The sequence below is a fragment of the Octopus bimaculoides genome, chromosome 6, assembly GCF_046866305.1.
Source record: "Octopus bimaculoides isolate indiv1 chromosome 6, ASM4686630v1, whole genome shotgun sequence".
NCBI classification, from domain to species: Eukaryota; Metazoa; Mollusca; class Cephalopoda; order Octopoda; family Octopodidae; genus Octopus; species Octopus bimaculoides.
The window spans coordinates 1244219-1260703 of record NC_142933.1 but is presented as its reverse complement, the minus strand read 5'-3'; the positions used below and the strand labels follow the sequence as shown (position 1 = coordinate 1260703).

Sequence of the window (16485 nt, the reverse complement as noted above, 5' to 3'; positions counted from 1 at the left end):
GGCTCTAAACACAACAAGGTATTTAGTCTGTCGCATTACTGCTTCTCAAATCTGACCAATTATATTAATTAATTACATTTTCCATGCTGGCATGGGTTGGACGGTTTGACTGGGGTCTGCACCAGGCCCCAATCTGATTAGGCAAGGTTTCTACAGCTGGATGCCCTTCCTAACGCCAACCATTCCGAGAGTGTAGTGGGTGCTTTTTACATGCCACCAGCACAGGAGCCAGAGGAGGTGGCATCGACTACGATCGAATGGTGCTTTTTATGTGCCACCGGCACGGAAGCCAGTCAAAGCGGCACTGACATTGGCCACGTTCGGATGGTGCTTTTTACGTGCTACTGGCACGGGGCTCACAACTACAATTTCCATTTGATTTGCTTTTGATATTGCTGATGTTGATGTACTTGACTCAATAGGTCTCCTCAAGCACGGCATGTCACCCTACGATCCAAGGTTCTTTTGAGTGGGCTGGTTATGCAACACTGGTGTAGGTTACAGCTGTGGACTCACTTTATTTGCCAGGTCTTCTCAATCACAGCATACCTCCAGAGGTCTTGGTCTTTTGTCATTGCTTCTGTGAGGCCCAACGTAGAGGGAGACCCAGGAAGACATGGGATGAGGTGGTGAAGCATGACCTTTGAACGTTTCATCATCATCATCATCATCGTTTAACGTCCGCTTTCCATGCTAGCATGGGTTGGACGATTTGACTGAGGACTGGTGAAACCGGATGGCAACACCAGGCTCCAGTCTGATTTGGCAGAGTTTCTACAGCTGGATGCCCTTCCTAACGCCAACCACTCAGAGAGTGTAGTGGGTGCTTTTACGTGTCACCCGCACGAAAACGGCCACGCTCGAAATGGTGTCTTTTATGTGCCACCCGCACAAGCCAGTCCAGGGGCACTGGCAACGAACGTTTACATGTGTATATTAAAATATATTAACTGCTTTCACAGACATTGTCTTAAAGTCATACAAATAAAAGAATTTCTTGGCATTACTAAATCATGCCGAATAACCTGCAGGATACCATCACCGAAAGACAACTGAAGATGTTCAACCATACACTACAAATGGCCACAAAGCGACCCATTAGAGCTCCTTCCAAGTTGAAGCTAGGGGCAGGGATATAATAGGTGAGACAGACCTGCCAATACCTGGTTGAGAACTGTGGTAGAAGACATGGAAGCTATAGACCTGGCCTGGCCACCAGCTTGTGACAGGGTTTGCAACGGTTCTCTCATTGCCTTATGCCCCATGGATAGGGGGACGGGGAGCAGAGATACTAAGGTTAATCTTATATATACACACAAACATTACACAGAGAGAGGAGAGACACAGATGCATCTGTATTGAATGTCATCCGATCAAAATGCGATATTCTTCTCTCCATTATTATGCAATCTGGATAAGAGTACAGAATATCAGAGTTAAGTCGGTTCCCATGTAGTAGTAGTAGTAGTAGTAGTAGCATTCACGAATTACTCTACACTTCCTACCTCACACCCACATAACACCACACTACAATCTTCGAGTAAAGATAACATCATTTCTAGTAACAAGTTATGTGTGTGTGTGTGTGTGTGTGTGTGCTGTTGTTGCATTTGTGTAAGCGAGTATGTGTGAACATATGTTTGTCTCACCTGTGGCATGGAGGGATACTTTAGCTGGCTGTTTCAATGCAACGGGAGATGACACAATCACTGCAGGAACAGACGGTGGTGGTGGTGGTGGTGGTGGTGGTGATGGTGGTGGTGATGATGGTGGTGGTGGTGTTGATGGAGGGACAGGAGATGATGGTGGAGGGCTGAAGTCTTCGGCTGGCTCCTCTGCTGTTTCTATGGTGACAGTCACATCTACAGGTTCAACGGTGGGAGGAGTGTTTGGGGTGGTGCTGGTGGTGGGGCTGTTTGGGGTAGTGCTGGTTGTGGTGGTGGCAGTGGGGCAGGTAGTAATGGTGGTGCTAGTGGTGGTGGAGGGGCTGGTAGCAGTGCTGGTGGTGGTGGAGGAGGTGGGAATGGTAGCTGTGGTGGTGGTGGTGCTGGTGGATTCATCGACTGTCCCTGGAGGTTCAACAGTGGTGGACGGACATGATGACAGGGAGACAGTGGAGTAAGAGGAGACAAAGGAAGCTAGAGATGAGGATGAGGCAGACAAGGTGCGGGCAGAGGAGCGTTCAGATATGGAGGAGTGGGAAGAGGAGGAGAAAGAGTAGCGGAATGTAGGGGAACGAGAAGAAGAGGGTGGAGCGGAACCTGACGTACTTAGCACTGCTGGCAGAGCAACGTTGGGTGTGGCTGTGTCATCTGCATCATCAGTATCATCATCATCATCATCATCATCATCATCATCGGCAGCAGTAGTAGTAGTAGTACTGGTAGTGGTGGTAGTAGTAGTAGTAGTAGTAATGGCAGCAGTAGTAGCAGTGGTGGTATCAGTAGGAGATGGAGGTCTAGAAGTAGTCGGCGAGGTGTTGTGGACTTCAACTGTTTCCAGTACAGCTCCACCCCCACTGTCACCACCACCAACACCTCCGCTGCTGTCCATCATCATCATCATCATCACCGACGAAGAAGACGAAGACATCGGCAACAGTGACGAGGTGCCGTCACCTCCAGCCTCCACCCGCAGTACTGTTGGAAGTCAGGAGAAGAAGACATTCAATAAAGTAGTGTGGAGAGACAGAGAGAGAGAGAGAGAGCGAGAGAGCAACTATCCCATCCACGCATATACAGATACACAGGTGTACCAGTCATTACTCCTCATCAAGGTAAATACAATATTTAAAAAGTTTTAATGAAGAAAACATCTTTTTTTTTTATACACATATATGGCAGTTGAAAATTTTTGGTGGGGAAGGGGTGTAATGAGATTGCAAGACATTCATGCCTTACCGAAAAGCATTAATAAAGGGAAGTGGAACAACTACAATCAGGAATGAAATGTGAGCCACAGGGTCACCCATCTTGAAGAGCTTCCATCTCTGAAGAGACCACTCACAGACTAACCCCGTGTGTTCAGAGCACCAGATCACTTGTCTATATATTTATATATGTAATAAGAGAGTGTTTTGATTCCAACCTGTCTGATACCCGCCTCAGTTCTATTTCAATTAACCCTTTCATTACCATATTTCTGTTGAGATGCTCTGTGTTTCTTTCAATTAATTTTAAATATAACGAAAAATTTAGTAAAATAACTTAGTTATTATTAAGCTGGTGTTAGGAACATTAATTGTGACTAAGGTTTGGTGGAAGATTTTAATTCAAACCTTATGGCAACAAGACATTTGTACTACAGAGCCAGAGGTGGTTTCAGCCAGATGTGGTTTCAGCCAGAGGTGGTTTCAGCCAGGTTGGTATCGAAAGGGTTAAAACATTCCAACATAATCTGATGTAAGAATCTTTTTGTTAAGTTTTGTTCCAAACAACCAGCTTAATTTTACTAAATTCCCGATAATTTTTTTTAATTAACCGAGACATGTGGATTGTCTATTTTATTAGAAATACTGTCAAGGAATGGTTAACCTTAACTAGCCATGAAACACTTAGATATAGCTAACGTAATATATTAAACCTATGTGGTACCATCAAATGAAAGATATATAGCCACATCAAGACCGTCTGACAAATGATGTTTAACCAGACCAAACTAAATGACAATGTGTTCAGCCATATTAATTTTAGTGTATTTAAGTACACCAACCCATCTGTCAGTTGGTGCTTGACTCCACCAAAATTAGCTTACCACACAAGAAATAATAAAAATGGTTTGTGTTTAATTCTCCACTAAACAATTAAATTTCATGTTTGGTCATCAAAAATTTTTAAATGGTAGCTGTTGGATTTATAGCAAGCCATCAACTGGAATGTATTTAAGTGGAGCAAACCTTCAGCTACTACCAAACCAAATTGTGATACCCTAGCCTTACAAACCTACCAAAATGTCTGCTTTAAAGAGAAATACAATGATAAAGGACATTACAGGATGCATCAACAAGAAAATATATTTTGTCATGGGCTCATGAAAACAAAAATGTTGACATTTATGAATAGGCAGAGTGATGGATTGGAGAGCAAAAACTTAATCATTTTAGAGAATATTGTTCAATAAAAAACTTTCTGAATGGAGGAGATTCCTTCATTGGAAACTGTTTTGACATTTAGTGCCATCTTACGGAAACTTTCTAGGAAAGTGGTGCATTTTACATAAAAATATAATTAGGTAGGGAAGGTTTCATCCTTGTAGGGATAAGAATCTTCTTCAATGGAAATTTTGAGAATCAAGATTATATTATGGAAAACCTTTGGGGAATTAAGGTTATCTTTAAGAAAATGGGACCATCTGTCGGAAGACCTGTAACTGGTAGGAGGGGAAGGAAGGAGTAAGGTTAAGGGTTTTAACCAATATCTTTTATATCCAATACCTGTTGCTTGCTGAAACAGTAAAAACAACATAAAGATGAAATAAGAAGAAACAGTGTGCAAGGCAAAAACAAACATGGCAAATATTGGTGTGTCCCCTTACAAAAGGTAACATGTCCTCAACATTGACAATAAGCTGTCTAACAAAAGGTAATATGTCCTCCACAGGACATTGACAATGTGCTGGCTTTAGAGAAACAAATAAAATAAAATTTAAAGAAAATATCCCAAGATGAAACAAAAACTACCATTTAGACACATACAACACACACATACAAATTCACACACGTTCATAGATATACACTCACAGACATAAATCGACTCACATACAGACTCACACATACACACATGTGCAGCACACTCTCTCACACGAATACACACACATAAACAATGACTGGTGTAGCAGCATCATAGTCAACTGCTACAAAGGTAAAGGGGACGCTTTAGATACAAATAATTACAGAGGCATCAAGCTCTTAGATCAGGTTATGAAAGTTACAGAGAGGGTCATAGCCCAACTAATAAGGGAGCGAATCAATTTAGATGAGATGCAGTTTGGGTTCGTGCCAGGTAAAAGCACTACTGATGCCTTATTTCTAGTGAGACAGTTGCAGGAGAAATACCTAGCTAAAGATAAACCTCTGTACCTGGCTTTCGTTGACATGGAGAAAGCCTTTGACAGGGTCCCCCGATCCCTTATCTGGTGGTCAATGAGGAAACTTGGGATAGAAGAATGGTTAGTGAGAGCTGTGCGAGCCATGTACATAGATGCTGCCAGTAAGGTGAGGGTTGGAAATGAGTACAGCAATGAATTCCGGGTAGAGGTAGGGGTCCACCAAGGTTCCGTCCTCAGCCCCCTCTTATTTACCATAGTCCTCCAGGCAATCACAGAGGAGTTCAAGACAGGTTGCCCCTGGGAGCTCCTCTATGCTGATGACCTTGCCCTAATTGCGGAGTCACTATCAGAACTAGAGGAGAAGTTTCAGGTGTGGAAGCAAGGTCTAGAATTGAAGGGCCTTAGAGTCAACCTAGCTAAAACCAAAATCCTAATAAGTAGGAAGGTAGATAAAACACAAACCCCTTCAGGTAGATGGCCCTGCTCAGTATGTAGAAAAGGAGTAGGTAGTAACTCTATAAGATGTACCCGGTGCAAGCTATGGACACATAAGAGGTGCAGCAACATCAAAGGCAGGTTAACTAGCAAGTTAGTTTTTGTTTGTGGCAGATGTTCAGGTGCAATAAAGACTGCAAACAAACAGGAAACAACTTCTATCTCATTCCAGGGTGAAAAACTAGAGGTAGTCGATAGCTTCCGCTATCTGGGCGACCAAGTTAGTAGTGGGGGTGGGTGCGCTGAAAGTGTAGCTGCTAGAATAAGAATAACCTGGGCAAAGTTTAGAGAGCTCTTACCCCTGCTGGCGACAAAGGGACTCTCACTCAGAGTAAAAGGCAGACTGTATGACGCATGCGTACGAACAACCATGCTACATGGCAGTGAAACATGGGCTGTAACTGCTGAGGACATACGTAAGCTCGCAAGGAATGAAGCCAGTATGCTCCGTTGGATGTGTAATGTCAATGTGAATACCCGTCAGAGTGTAAGTATCTTGAGAGAAAAGCTGAACATTAGAAGCATCAGTTGTGGCGTGCAAGAGAGACGATTGCGCTGGTATGGACATGTGGTGAGAATGGAGGAGGATAGCTGCGTGTAAAAGTGCCACACCTTAACAGTTGAGGGAACCCGTGGAAGAGGTAGGCCCAGGAAGACCTGGGCTGAGGTGGTGAGGCAAGACCTTCGTACATTGGGCCTCACCGAGGCGATGACTACTGACTGAGACCTTTGGAAATGTGCTGTGCGTGAGAAGACCCGGCAAGCCAAGTAAGATCGTTGCCAGTGCCCCTGGACTGGTTCTTGTGCGGGTGGCACATGAGATGCACCATTTTGAGCGTGGCCGTTGCCAGTACCGCCTGACTGGCTCCGGTAGGATTTTCGAGCGAGATCGTTGCCAGTGCCCCTGGACTGGCTTGTGCGGGTGGCACATAAAAGACACCATTTCGAGCGTGGCCGTTTTCGTGCGGGTGACACGTAAAAGCACCCACTACACTCTCTGAGTGGTTGGCGTTAGGAAGGGCATCCAGCTGTAGAAACTCTGCCAAATCAGACTGGAGCCTGGTGTTGCCATCCGGTTTCACCAGTCCTCAGTCAAATCGTCCAACCCATGCTAGCATGGAAAGCGGACGTTAAACGATGATGATGATGATGATGATAAACAAACACACACACACAGAGGAGCATGCACATGTACGTGCATATACATCTACACATATATACAAACAGTCACACATGTACACATACACTCACATGCACACAAGCGTACACACACATACACACACACGTACAGCACACACATGCACACATGCACACATGCACACATATACTCGTCGAGTCACCCTCACACTGGTAGACATGTTGATCCAATCTGAAAATTTAAGGAAAACTTCAAAAAAACATAAAAGTTGATTAATAAAAATAAACAGCAGCAACAACAACATTAAAAAAGGTGTGGGAGGGGGGCAACTGAGGTGTTGTGACATTCATTCATTTCTGAAGAGCATTTAGGACCTTTGTTAAGATTTATTCTTATACAAAGCAGAGGTCTACAGTTGAGGGAATCAACCTCAGCATATTACCGGTATGTTGTGAGAGGAGCAAACATGGCCGTTTAGTTAAGAAGCTTGGGTTCAATCCATTTCTGTGGTACCTTGCACAAGGGCCTTCTACAATAGCCTTGTGAGTGAATTTGGTAGATAGAAACTGAAAGAAACCTATTGTATATTGTGTGTGTGTGTGTGTGTGTGTGTGTGTGTATGTGTGTACATGTATTTTATGCATGTTTGTATGTGTTTTGAGATCATGTGATGGTTATAAACATGCACCACTTGTCATTTGTTTCCATTTGTCCATGAAAAACATGCCTGGTTATGGGGAAGCTTTACCTTGCTTGATAATAGGTAAGGGTCGGTGACAGGGAGGGCATCTGAATGCAGAAAATCTGCCTCGAAATTCCATCAGACCCATGGACATTAAAAGCAGAATTAAGGTATGGGTGTTTTACAACAACCATATTCTTGATATTAAACAAGATCAGAAATCTGGCAAATTGATACCAGTATATGATTGGAACTTAATTGACCTTGAGGGATAAGTTGACCTGGGCAAGACTTTTAATAGAAATGAAAGTACTTCAGCCATAGACCAGTGGCTGAAAAGAGTCATGAGGCAGAGGCTCTAAACACAACAAGGTATTTAGTCTGTCGCATTACTGCTTCTTAAATCTGACCAATTATATTAATAAATCACAACATGGAAGCACAAATGTTAGACAGAAGCAGGTGTGGCTTTGTGGTAAGAAGTTTGCTTCCCAACTGCATTGCTTTAGGTTCGATCCCACTGAGTGGCACCTTGAGCAAATGTATTCTTTTGTGGCCCCAAGCCAACCCAAGCTTTGTGAATGTGTGGTGTATAGGTGTGTTAATGTCTCCTTGCCTTGACATCACCAGATAGGTGTAAACATGTGTCATTGTCATGCTAGCAGTGTCACCCATTGCCAATCTTCCATGGAGACACGTCAGCTGACAGGTAAATGTAACCTTACTTGGAAACAAGTGAAGGTAGGTGAGAGAAAGATTGCCTCAACGAATCCTGTCTGACCCATGCGAGCATGGAAAAGTGAACATTAAAACAATGATGATGATGCTTCACAATTACTAAAAGCATGGAAGAATGATAAAAAAGATGGGTGAAATGTGAATTGATACTTTATGGATTCCATCATCCATCACCTCTTCAAATAATAAAAGAACGTCTCTTTAGGGAATATAATCTGGGGTTTCACATAAATTTTGTTGTTGTTGCTTTACAATTCTTTGAAGTGTGTGTGTATATATATATATATATATATATATATATATATATATATATCTCTATATATATATATATACATGTATGTATATACACACACATATACATATACCTAGTGACAAAGATAGAGGCAAGCTTGATTATCTCTCTTTTAATTTCCTTTATTACTGATACAGCTTTGCTACTGTGCTGCAAATATTCAATGTCAGTTACATTCATTTGAATTTAAAAATATAAAATAACAGTCGTAACCCCATTCCATAGTCTTTACCATTGCTGTTAAGCTTCTATATTTGATGGCACATAAGACACACCTCAATGTCAGCAGCCCATTTTCAGGAGAAAATGGTTCCAGTGCATTAAAGAATGTTATATTGAAGGCAATTTAGCAAATACATTACAAAAGTACTGTTTGAAGTAGAGCAGAACATAAAGCAAGAAATAACCAGAGTGAAAATATCCTACATGATTACAGTAATAAAATGGCCAATGTTATGATAATACTTTTACAGGACAAGTAATACTAGGAGAGGAGACCACCCCGCTTCAGTCATGAATGACCATGGGATTGCACCTAGAAGGTTAGCCTCCCAGGCACAAATCCAGGCAAGGTTGTTTATGGAAGACCAGCAGTCGCCCATGCATACCAGCCTCTCCTCTCTACACCACTGGTGTTGTCCCAGGGAAAGGCAAAGGGGCCGATACAGCTTGGCACCTGTGATGTCGCAACTCATTTCTACAGCTGAGTTAACTGGAGCAACGTGAAATAAAGTGTCTTGCTCAAGAACACAACATGCAGCCCAGTCCAGGAATCAAACTCACAACTTAACGATCGTAAGCTCGATGCTCTAACCACTGAGCCATAATAATGTTTAAGTAAATATTATCATGAAGTTAAGCTAGGTAGAAGAGACTATTTATATTAAAATTAGTAGCCTAATGTAGTGAGCATTAAGGCAAATTTAGCTTATAGGAAACAAACTTCACATATAAGGGCTGGGGGGATTTGGGGAGATTTTGTCTTTCTTTTTTATTTAAATGCATCTTATATGCTTATATGTCATGAAATATAGTAACTGACAAGGCAAAGTATTCAAGCCTATGGAATTTTCAAAAGTCATAAGATAATCAAATATGCTGCTTATCGTACTCGTATATATATTAGATGTAGTTTGCTTGAAGCATTGTAGAATCTGTAGAAAATTAGTGTTATAGAAGGCAAGTGTGATGCAAGATTAAATATCAACAATATTAATAAGATACTGAAATACTACTTGGAAATATTTAAGTATTCTTAATATGTCGGTTATGAACTTCTCTATTTTATAAAGCTATTAAAAGAACAAGACAAAAGATGTAAATTGTGACCCATTATGTTGGCATATTGAATCACTGTACATGATATTCAAATTACCACATGTGTAACCAAGTGGAATGTTGTTTCATGGGCTATCATATATGATAACAGCGACTGGCACACATTCAACTCTGACCAATTGCTGGATTGCAGTTTTTGATCAAGATGACTTCCTTTATCCACAAGTTACTAATATTAAAGTAACAGCAATGGCCTTATCTTGTTCCAGCATTTTTGAAGGTATTTTTTGAAAGTGAAAGTGAAAGTAAGTGGAAATTTATTGATTGGGATGTGTAATAACTAAATCATGCTGCTGATGTTACATCTGCCTCTTTTGAGAAGCATAGGATCTGATAGACAACCTGAGTGTGCAGACACTTCATTACTGGAAATGGAGCAATTGATCAACACACATAGGTTCCTGTTGTCAGGAATCCATTTCTTTGATAAGCATTCTGTAGGGAAGTTCCTAAAGTGTATCTAGCCTTTCTTAATACATGGCTTTGTGGAGAGCAGCAGTTGTACCGTTGCTACAGTAGTTGAAGGCCACAATAACAGTAACTCATTCACACTGGCCACCTGCCCTATTTGCAACATGGATATGAGCCTATACACTTCTCTCATATATCAGATCTAGAGTGCTAAATGCAGCAAAAATTACATTGTCTGCATGATTTGATCATTACAGATCCAAGTCAATGAGCATCTCCACAAGCCAACAACTAACAACCAGCTAGAATAGACTCGTGACCCAGTTCTTCCTTACAAATGTACATCCAACAACAATAACAGCCCATGGAGCACAATCTGAAATCCCAAACTCCACATTACACATAAACTAAATATCAAACACAATGAGTCGACCTGCCAACATAATGGACGCAAGATTTATCGTTCCCTCTTGTTCTCTTAATGCATTTGCAAAGGGGTCCTTAACCTGAAATCTCAATACTACTAAAATGTTTCTATGGTAACATTTCAATATCTTTTATATTTAGATTTTTGACATTTAATGTTTCATCTGCATTGACTTCGATAACAAACTGATTTTCTCTACACACAAATACATTAGATATACATTTTACATTACATATATACATATATATAAAATCATTAACATACAAACATTTGCATAATTTATGAGATCTCATGTTTAAATAAAAGATATATGGGAATGATTTCAGATTGACATTCAAGTAATGAAATTAACAGGACAAGAGTACATGTCTAAACAGTTTCATTTTTTTCATTTTATTTTTAGAACTTGCATACAGGAACCACCAAAAGCACAAAAGATTAATAATCACAGAATTAACCAGTGTCTTTCTTTGTAAACGTTTTGTATTCCTTGCTAACGGAATTAAATTCAGATAATTCAAAATTCACAAAAGAAGTAATAAAAAAAAAACAACAGACAACACATAATAATACATCTAAATAGAACATGCAATTGAACAAACACACATACAAGAGTGAATAGATACATACATATATTTATACACATTCAGATATGTGTGTGTGTGCGTGTGTACATGTGCATGTGTGTATACATGTGTGTGTGTGGTTTCTTATGTAGGTAGAAAGTCAGTTGTTTACTATTATTATTATTATTATTATTATTAGAGGGAAATATTATTTGGCGGGGGCTGTAGCATTCATGCACATCCTCGAGGTGTTAGTGAATTAAGTAAAGCAATTCTTGTTAGAGACAAACAGACCACACAGAAACAAGTCAAGATTTTATTATCCTGCTGTTATGTTCCCACTATACAAATACATAGGTGTTTACATGTGTAAGCAAGTGTGTACATATATATATATATATATATATATATATATATAAGATAAACAAGATTATATTTAATCAACCTATATTTAATCAAACACTTTCATGTTTTTGAACCACAAAATAAATACAATTTCATAAAATCTGATATATATATATATATATTTGTGCATCTGTTTTTAAAATAGGTACACTGGATCCCCAAATGTTGTAAGAGGCAAAGGGTGGCATGTGGAAGGGCATCCAGCTGTAAAATATCATCTCAAAAAGGTCCCATCCAACTCATGCCAGCATGGAGAAGAGGATGTAAAAACAATGATGAGGATGAAAATGATGATGATCACACGTATATATTTTCTAATATATGTCTCAGTACATCTTTATACAATACAAATGGAATGCTCAATACTCATAAGTAGAGCTGAAATCACATACATTTATCTGTACTTTTTTTTTGTTTCAGAATTCCTTCGATACAGGTTATATCAAAAATACAAAAACGTTTACAGTTATTATGATTAAGGTTAAATGAGTCCAAATCTCATATATACGGTCCACCCCAACACATCTTCACCACCATCTTCTCTCACACTCCTCCTCTCTTTCCCAATTGTGGTACCCATGCATCTCCTCTACAACAAAAGCGCCTGTTTCTGTCCCTCTACTCATACTCTAACCTCTTGTCACCCTAAAGCCACCCACCTCAATATTACTCCTTCCTTCAGTTGAGGGGGGGGGGGGGTCTTCTCTTCAAAGTTACTTGGTGACCTCACCAGTGCTGGTACCAAGGAAAAAAACACCCAGACGACACTCTGTAAAACGGCTGAATTTGGAAGAGCATTCAGTTGTACAAGCCATGCTAAAGCAGACAGTGAAGCTTGGCACAATCCTCTGGCTTGGCACAATCCTCTGGCTTGGCACAATCCTCTAGCCTGCCAGCTCTTATCAAACTGTCCAACCCATGCCAGCATAGGAAACAGGTGTTAAACCGTGGTGAATGAAAACAATGGTTACTTCTAAGAGTGAGTGGAAAATTGTTTCAAAAACATCTCAGTCCATTTGCACCTATTTTCAATTATCTTTTGTGGAAAATCCCCAACAGATAACAACTCTTACAAGAGCTGTACCTGAACATCTGGCACACATGGAGTGAACTGTCCACCCATTTAGTTGGGTAACAGATGGGGAAAAAACAAGGTTTGATAATTGCAATCAAAACTCCATCTGATCATCGACCAACTACAATACAAAATTTACTATTTTCTTGTGCATGTACATTATTTAAATCACTGTCCCTGTCTGTCTGTCTGTCTGTTTCCATATGTATATTATATATTATATATCATATATTAGCTGGGGATAACTAGAGGCCCATAATTTTATGTTTCAAGTCTGTAGCAAGAACCTTGTGCATAGCAGCCATCAGATAAACCTGGAAGTAGAGTATCTCTGTAAAAGATGAATTTTAGTTGTATGATACAAACCAAACCAAAATTTATTCATTGTTTCCAGATCTACTTGAAATTTACCAGAGACAAGAAACTTAAACCATGAACCTATAGTGATCACTATCATCTCTGATCTTAGGTGTAGTTAGGTATAGGGTTAAACAGATTTTTATTCATACAGTCTGCGAATAATTATAGTTCAGCAAAGTCAAAATGCTGTTCTATGGTGAATGTGAAGCAGATAACAATAAGCAATTCACTTTACTACTTATATTCAGTTCTTTTGTTTGTAATAACAATTATGATTTTATAAGTGTACATCTGTGTATAATGTGCTTGTGTTTATATCTGTGTGTGTATATATATCTATGTATGTATATATATCTATGTATGTATAGTTATATGTATGTATATGTGTCTCTGTGCAGTATCTTAAGGCAAGAAAAAGGCAAGAATTATCTAACCTGCATCATTTTTTGAATCCTCGACATCAAGTTGGTGGCTGGTATTTGTCTCTTTGTGAACTGGTTGTGTTTCTAAAATGACAGAATTTCTTGAACTGTGATGGACTGGTGGGGTGATTGTACAGTTCTGAGACCGATTCATCACTGACATTTCGATATATTCCTCAGAATCACTGCTAGACAGGGACCAGTAGGTACACGCAACAGAAACAGGGAAAAAAAAAGGGAGAAGCAGTTGTAGAAATAACAAATATCAGAGGTAGGACAGTAGCATCATCATCATTAACATCAACAACATTATTACTGTCATCATAATCCACATTTATTTGTTAATTAGCTCCAGATCCAATGTAAACTGTGATCAAACACAATCCATTTATGAGCATCCCACCTTTTATTCAGATACTGTATCTAAGAGTTACATTATCCAATGTAACCTTCTTTTTTATAAGATGGTAGCAGAGGTGTGATTTGAGAGAAATTAAGCAGCTATTTCTAACAGGTCAAGCAACGACATAGTCTGATTGACTCCATCATTTTCATTTATGCCATTCTGATAATGTCAACTGCTGAAACAATTTGAATGGAAGTGAACTCCTGACAAGACAACAACCATTGCCCCGCTCAGTAATAAAGCCCAAATCACTGTTTGTCAGATGAGATCTAAGTCTCCCTGCAAGGGAAAAAGTGTTAATGATTGGAAAGGGAGGAGACAAATTGCAATGCTTGTATGCCTTAGCTCATAAGATTGACTTTAGATTAACCCTTTCGTTACTGACCCGGCTGAAACTGGCTCTGGTCTTGTAGTACAAATGTCTTGTTTTCATAAAATCTGAATTAAAATCTTCCATCAAACCTCAGTCACAATTTATGTTCCTAACATCAACTTAATTATAACTAAGTTATTTTTACTAAATTCTTTGTTAACATCATCATCATCATTTAACGTCCGCTTTCCATGCTGGCATGAGTTGGATGATTTGACTGAGGACTGGTGAAACCAGATGGCTACACAAGGCTCCAATCTGGTCTGGCAGAGTTTCTACAGCTGGATGCCCTTCCTAACACCAATATTAACAATAATTGGAAGAAACACAGAGCATCTCAAAAGGGTTAAACAATACCACCACCATCATCATCATCATCATCATAATCACATCAACACATCACACATCTATTACTGCTAACAATGTGGGTTTTAGCCATTAACAGAACATCATCTGTCTCCTCAATACTTTGAATGTGTCTGTTGCTGGGTAACCCAGTAGCAGAATCTTAAAGGTAATTTAAAAGGCTATTTCAATACACTCAAAACAACGGCAGGGCATACTCATAATTATTTCCAGAGTTTCTAAAACTGGCAGAGGGCAGGAAGGATTTTATCCCCAGTCTGGAGACCTGTGTAATCAAGGGCTGGCTGGGTGGTGGCATTAAACCAAAGAATGGAATAAATTTACCAATCAAGAAGAGTTATCATCCATTCCATAAACTCCCACACAGTTCCTGTCGACTTAATTCCACAGTCAAGACTCAGAATTACTCAATGTTATAGTAGTCCTGCACTGAGATTGAACCCAGAACCACATGAATGCAAAAGCAAACTTCTTAGCCACAGGGCCATGCCAACAGCCACGAAGTCTGTGGTCAGTGAGTAAATATTTGAACTAACAAAACAAATCTAATCACACAGAGCAACTTAGAGACATTAGAATTCGTTTGAAGTGGATGATTTCATGCAATGTTCACTATCACAGAGAAATCATCCGAGGATTGAGGACATTCAATGAAAAATGTCTGAGCCTCCAGACCATTTTTAGAAACAATAGTTGCATGGTTATGGATGGTCATGTGGCATGTCAAAGGATCACTGAAGGTTGTCATAAAACTATTGATGTGTCTCTGGCCATAATATGGAAAATATTGTATTTGATGGCATGTAAGATGCACTTATCTTTTATCCAAATCATCATCATCAGCAGCATTAAATGTCTGTTTTCTATGTTAGCATGCGTTGGAATGGTTTGACTGGAATTGGCAAGACCAGGAGCTACCCCAGGCTCCAATGTCTGTTTTAGCATGGGTTCTATGGCTGGATGCCCTTCCAAAAGCCAGTCACTTTCTTGGTTGCTTTTTACATGGCACCAGCACAAGTTCTTTTTATGTGGCACCATCATCGACAGTGTCACCAGGTGTGTTTTGCAAGATAAAAATCCCTAGAAATGTACAGTCCAGGTCCTATGTGCAAAGTTGGGTTTAGAAGGTCAAGTGACCACATAGAGATAACCTTCAGTGACTTCAAAGGATTTCTTTATACCCCTATTTGCATATAGAGTATATATCAATTCATGTGTGTTGTATAGAGCTTATGAAGGTGGTCTCATACACAAACACCATCAACCCCTGAACATTACTGCCTCAAGTCCAGGGACACATTATGGCCGGCTACTTGGTTTCCATGACATGTAAGTGACCAAGATCACAACATTCTCCATTGAACAGGACACCAGTCCATCGCAGGGTTAAGATAAAATGAAGTGTTTTATTCAAGAATACAATGCACTACCTGGTCTGGGAATTGAAACCACAATCTTGCGATCGTGAATGCAACACCCTAACCACAAGGCCACATGCCTTCACAGACACAACACTGCACTAAAACATAACCAAAAGTCAAACCTATTATCGCCATTCTTGTGGTTACTCTTGGCACTGGAACGACGAGAATCAACTTTGGTCTGTGAAGTATTCTTCTCAGCAAACTTGTCCAGTGCCTCTTCAAAGCCTTCCGAAGTGTCGAACATGTGATGAAGTTTATAGTTGATACTCTTTATAATGGCAAACACTAGCCCTACTACTCCGCAGTATATCATCCATACAAAGATCGATGTGGCAACGGTCTGCAACAAGAATAGCAAAAACATCAGAATGAGAATATTAAACAAAACTAAAATTTAAAAAATATAGTAAATATGTATATATATAAAATAATCCCCCAGAGTTAGGAGAAATTAATGGCAGTCTATATTGGCAAAGTGGTTTTTGATGTAGTGCTGCATAAAGTGTAGTATTTGTGTAAAT

General features: G+C 39.8%; 1 protein-coding gene across 17 annotated transcripts in view; it reads right to left on the bottom strand.

Annotated features, from left to right (window-relative positions):
* Nucleotides 1-16485, bottom strand: part of LOC106881599 (pecanex-like protein 1) — a 104410-nt gene that overhangs the window by 75082 nt on the left and 12843 nt on the right. For 4 of the 17 annotated variants that reach the window (XM_089353340.1, XM_089353346.1, XM_089353338.1 and 1 more), the window contains exons 2-4: nt 16084-16304; nt 13408-13583; nt 1650-2639 (exon numbers count right to left, since the gene is read on the bottom strand). In XM_089353340.1, the coding sequence (XP_089209466.1) occupies nt 1650-2639; nt 13408-13583; nt 16084-16304 (1387 nt within the window). The remainder of the gene's footprint in view (nt 1-1649; nt 2640-13407; nt 13584-16083; nt 16305-16485) is intronic. The other 13 variants (XM_089353350.1, XM_089353348.1, XM_014932059.3 and 10 more) reach the window with 5 other exon arrangements.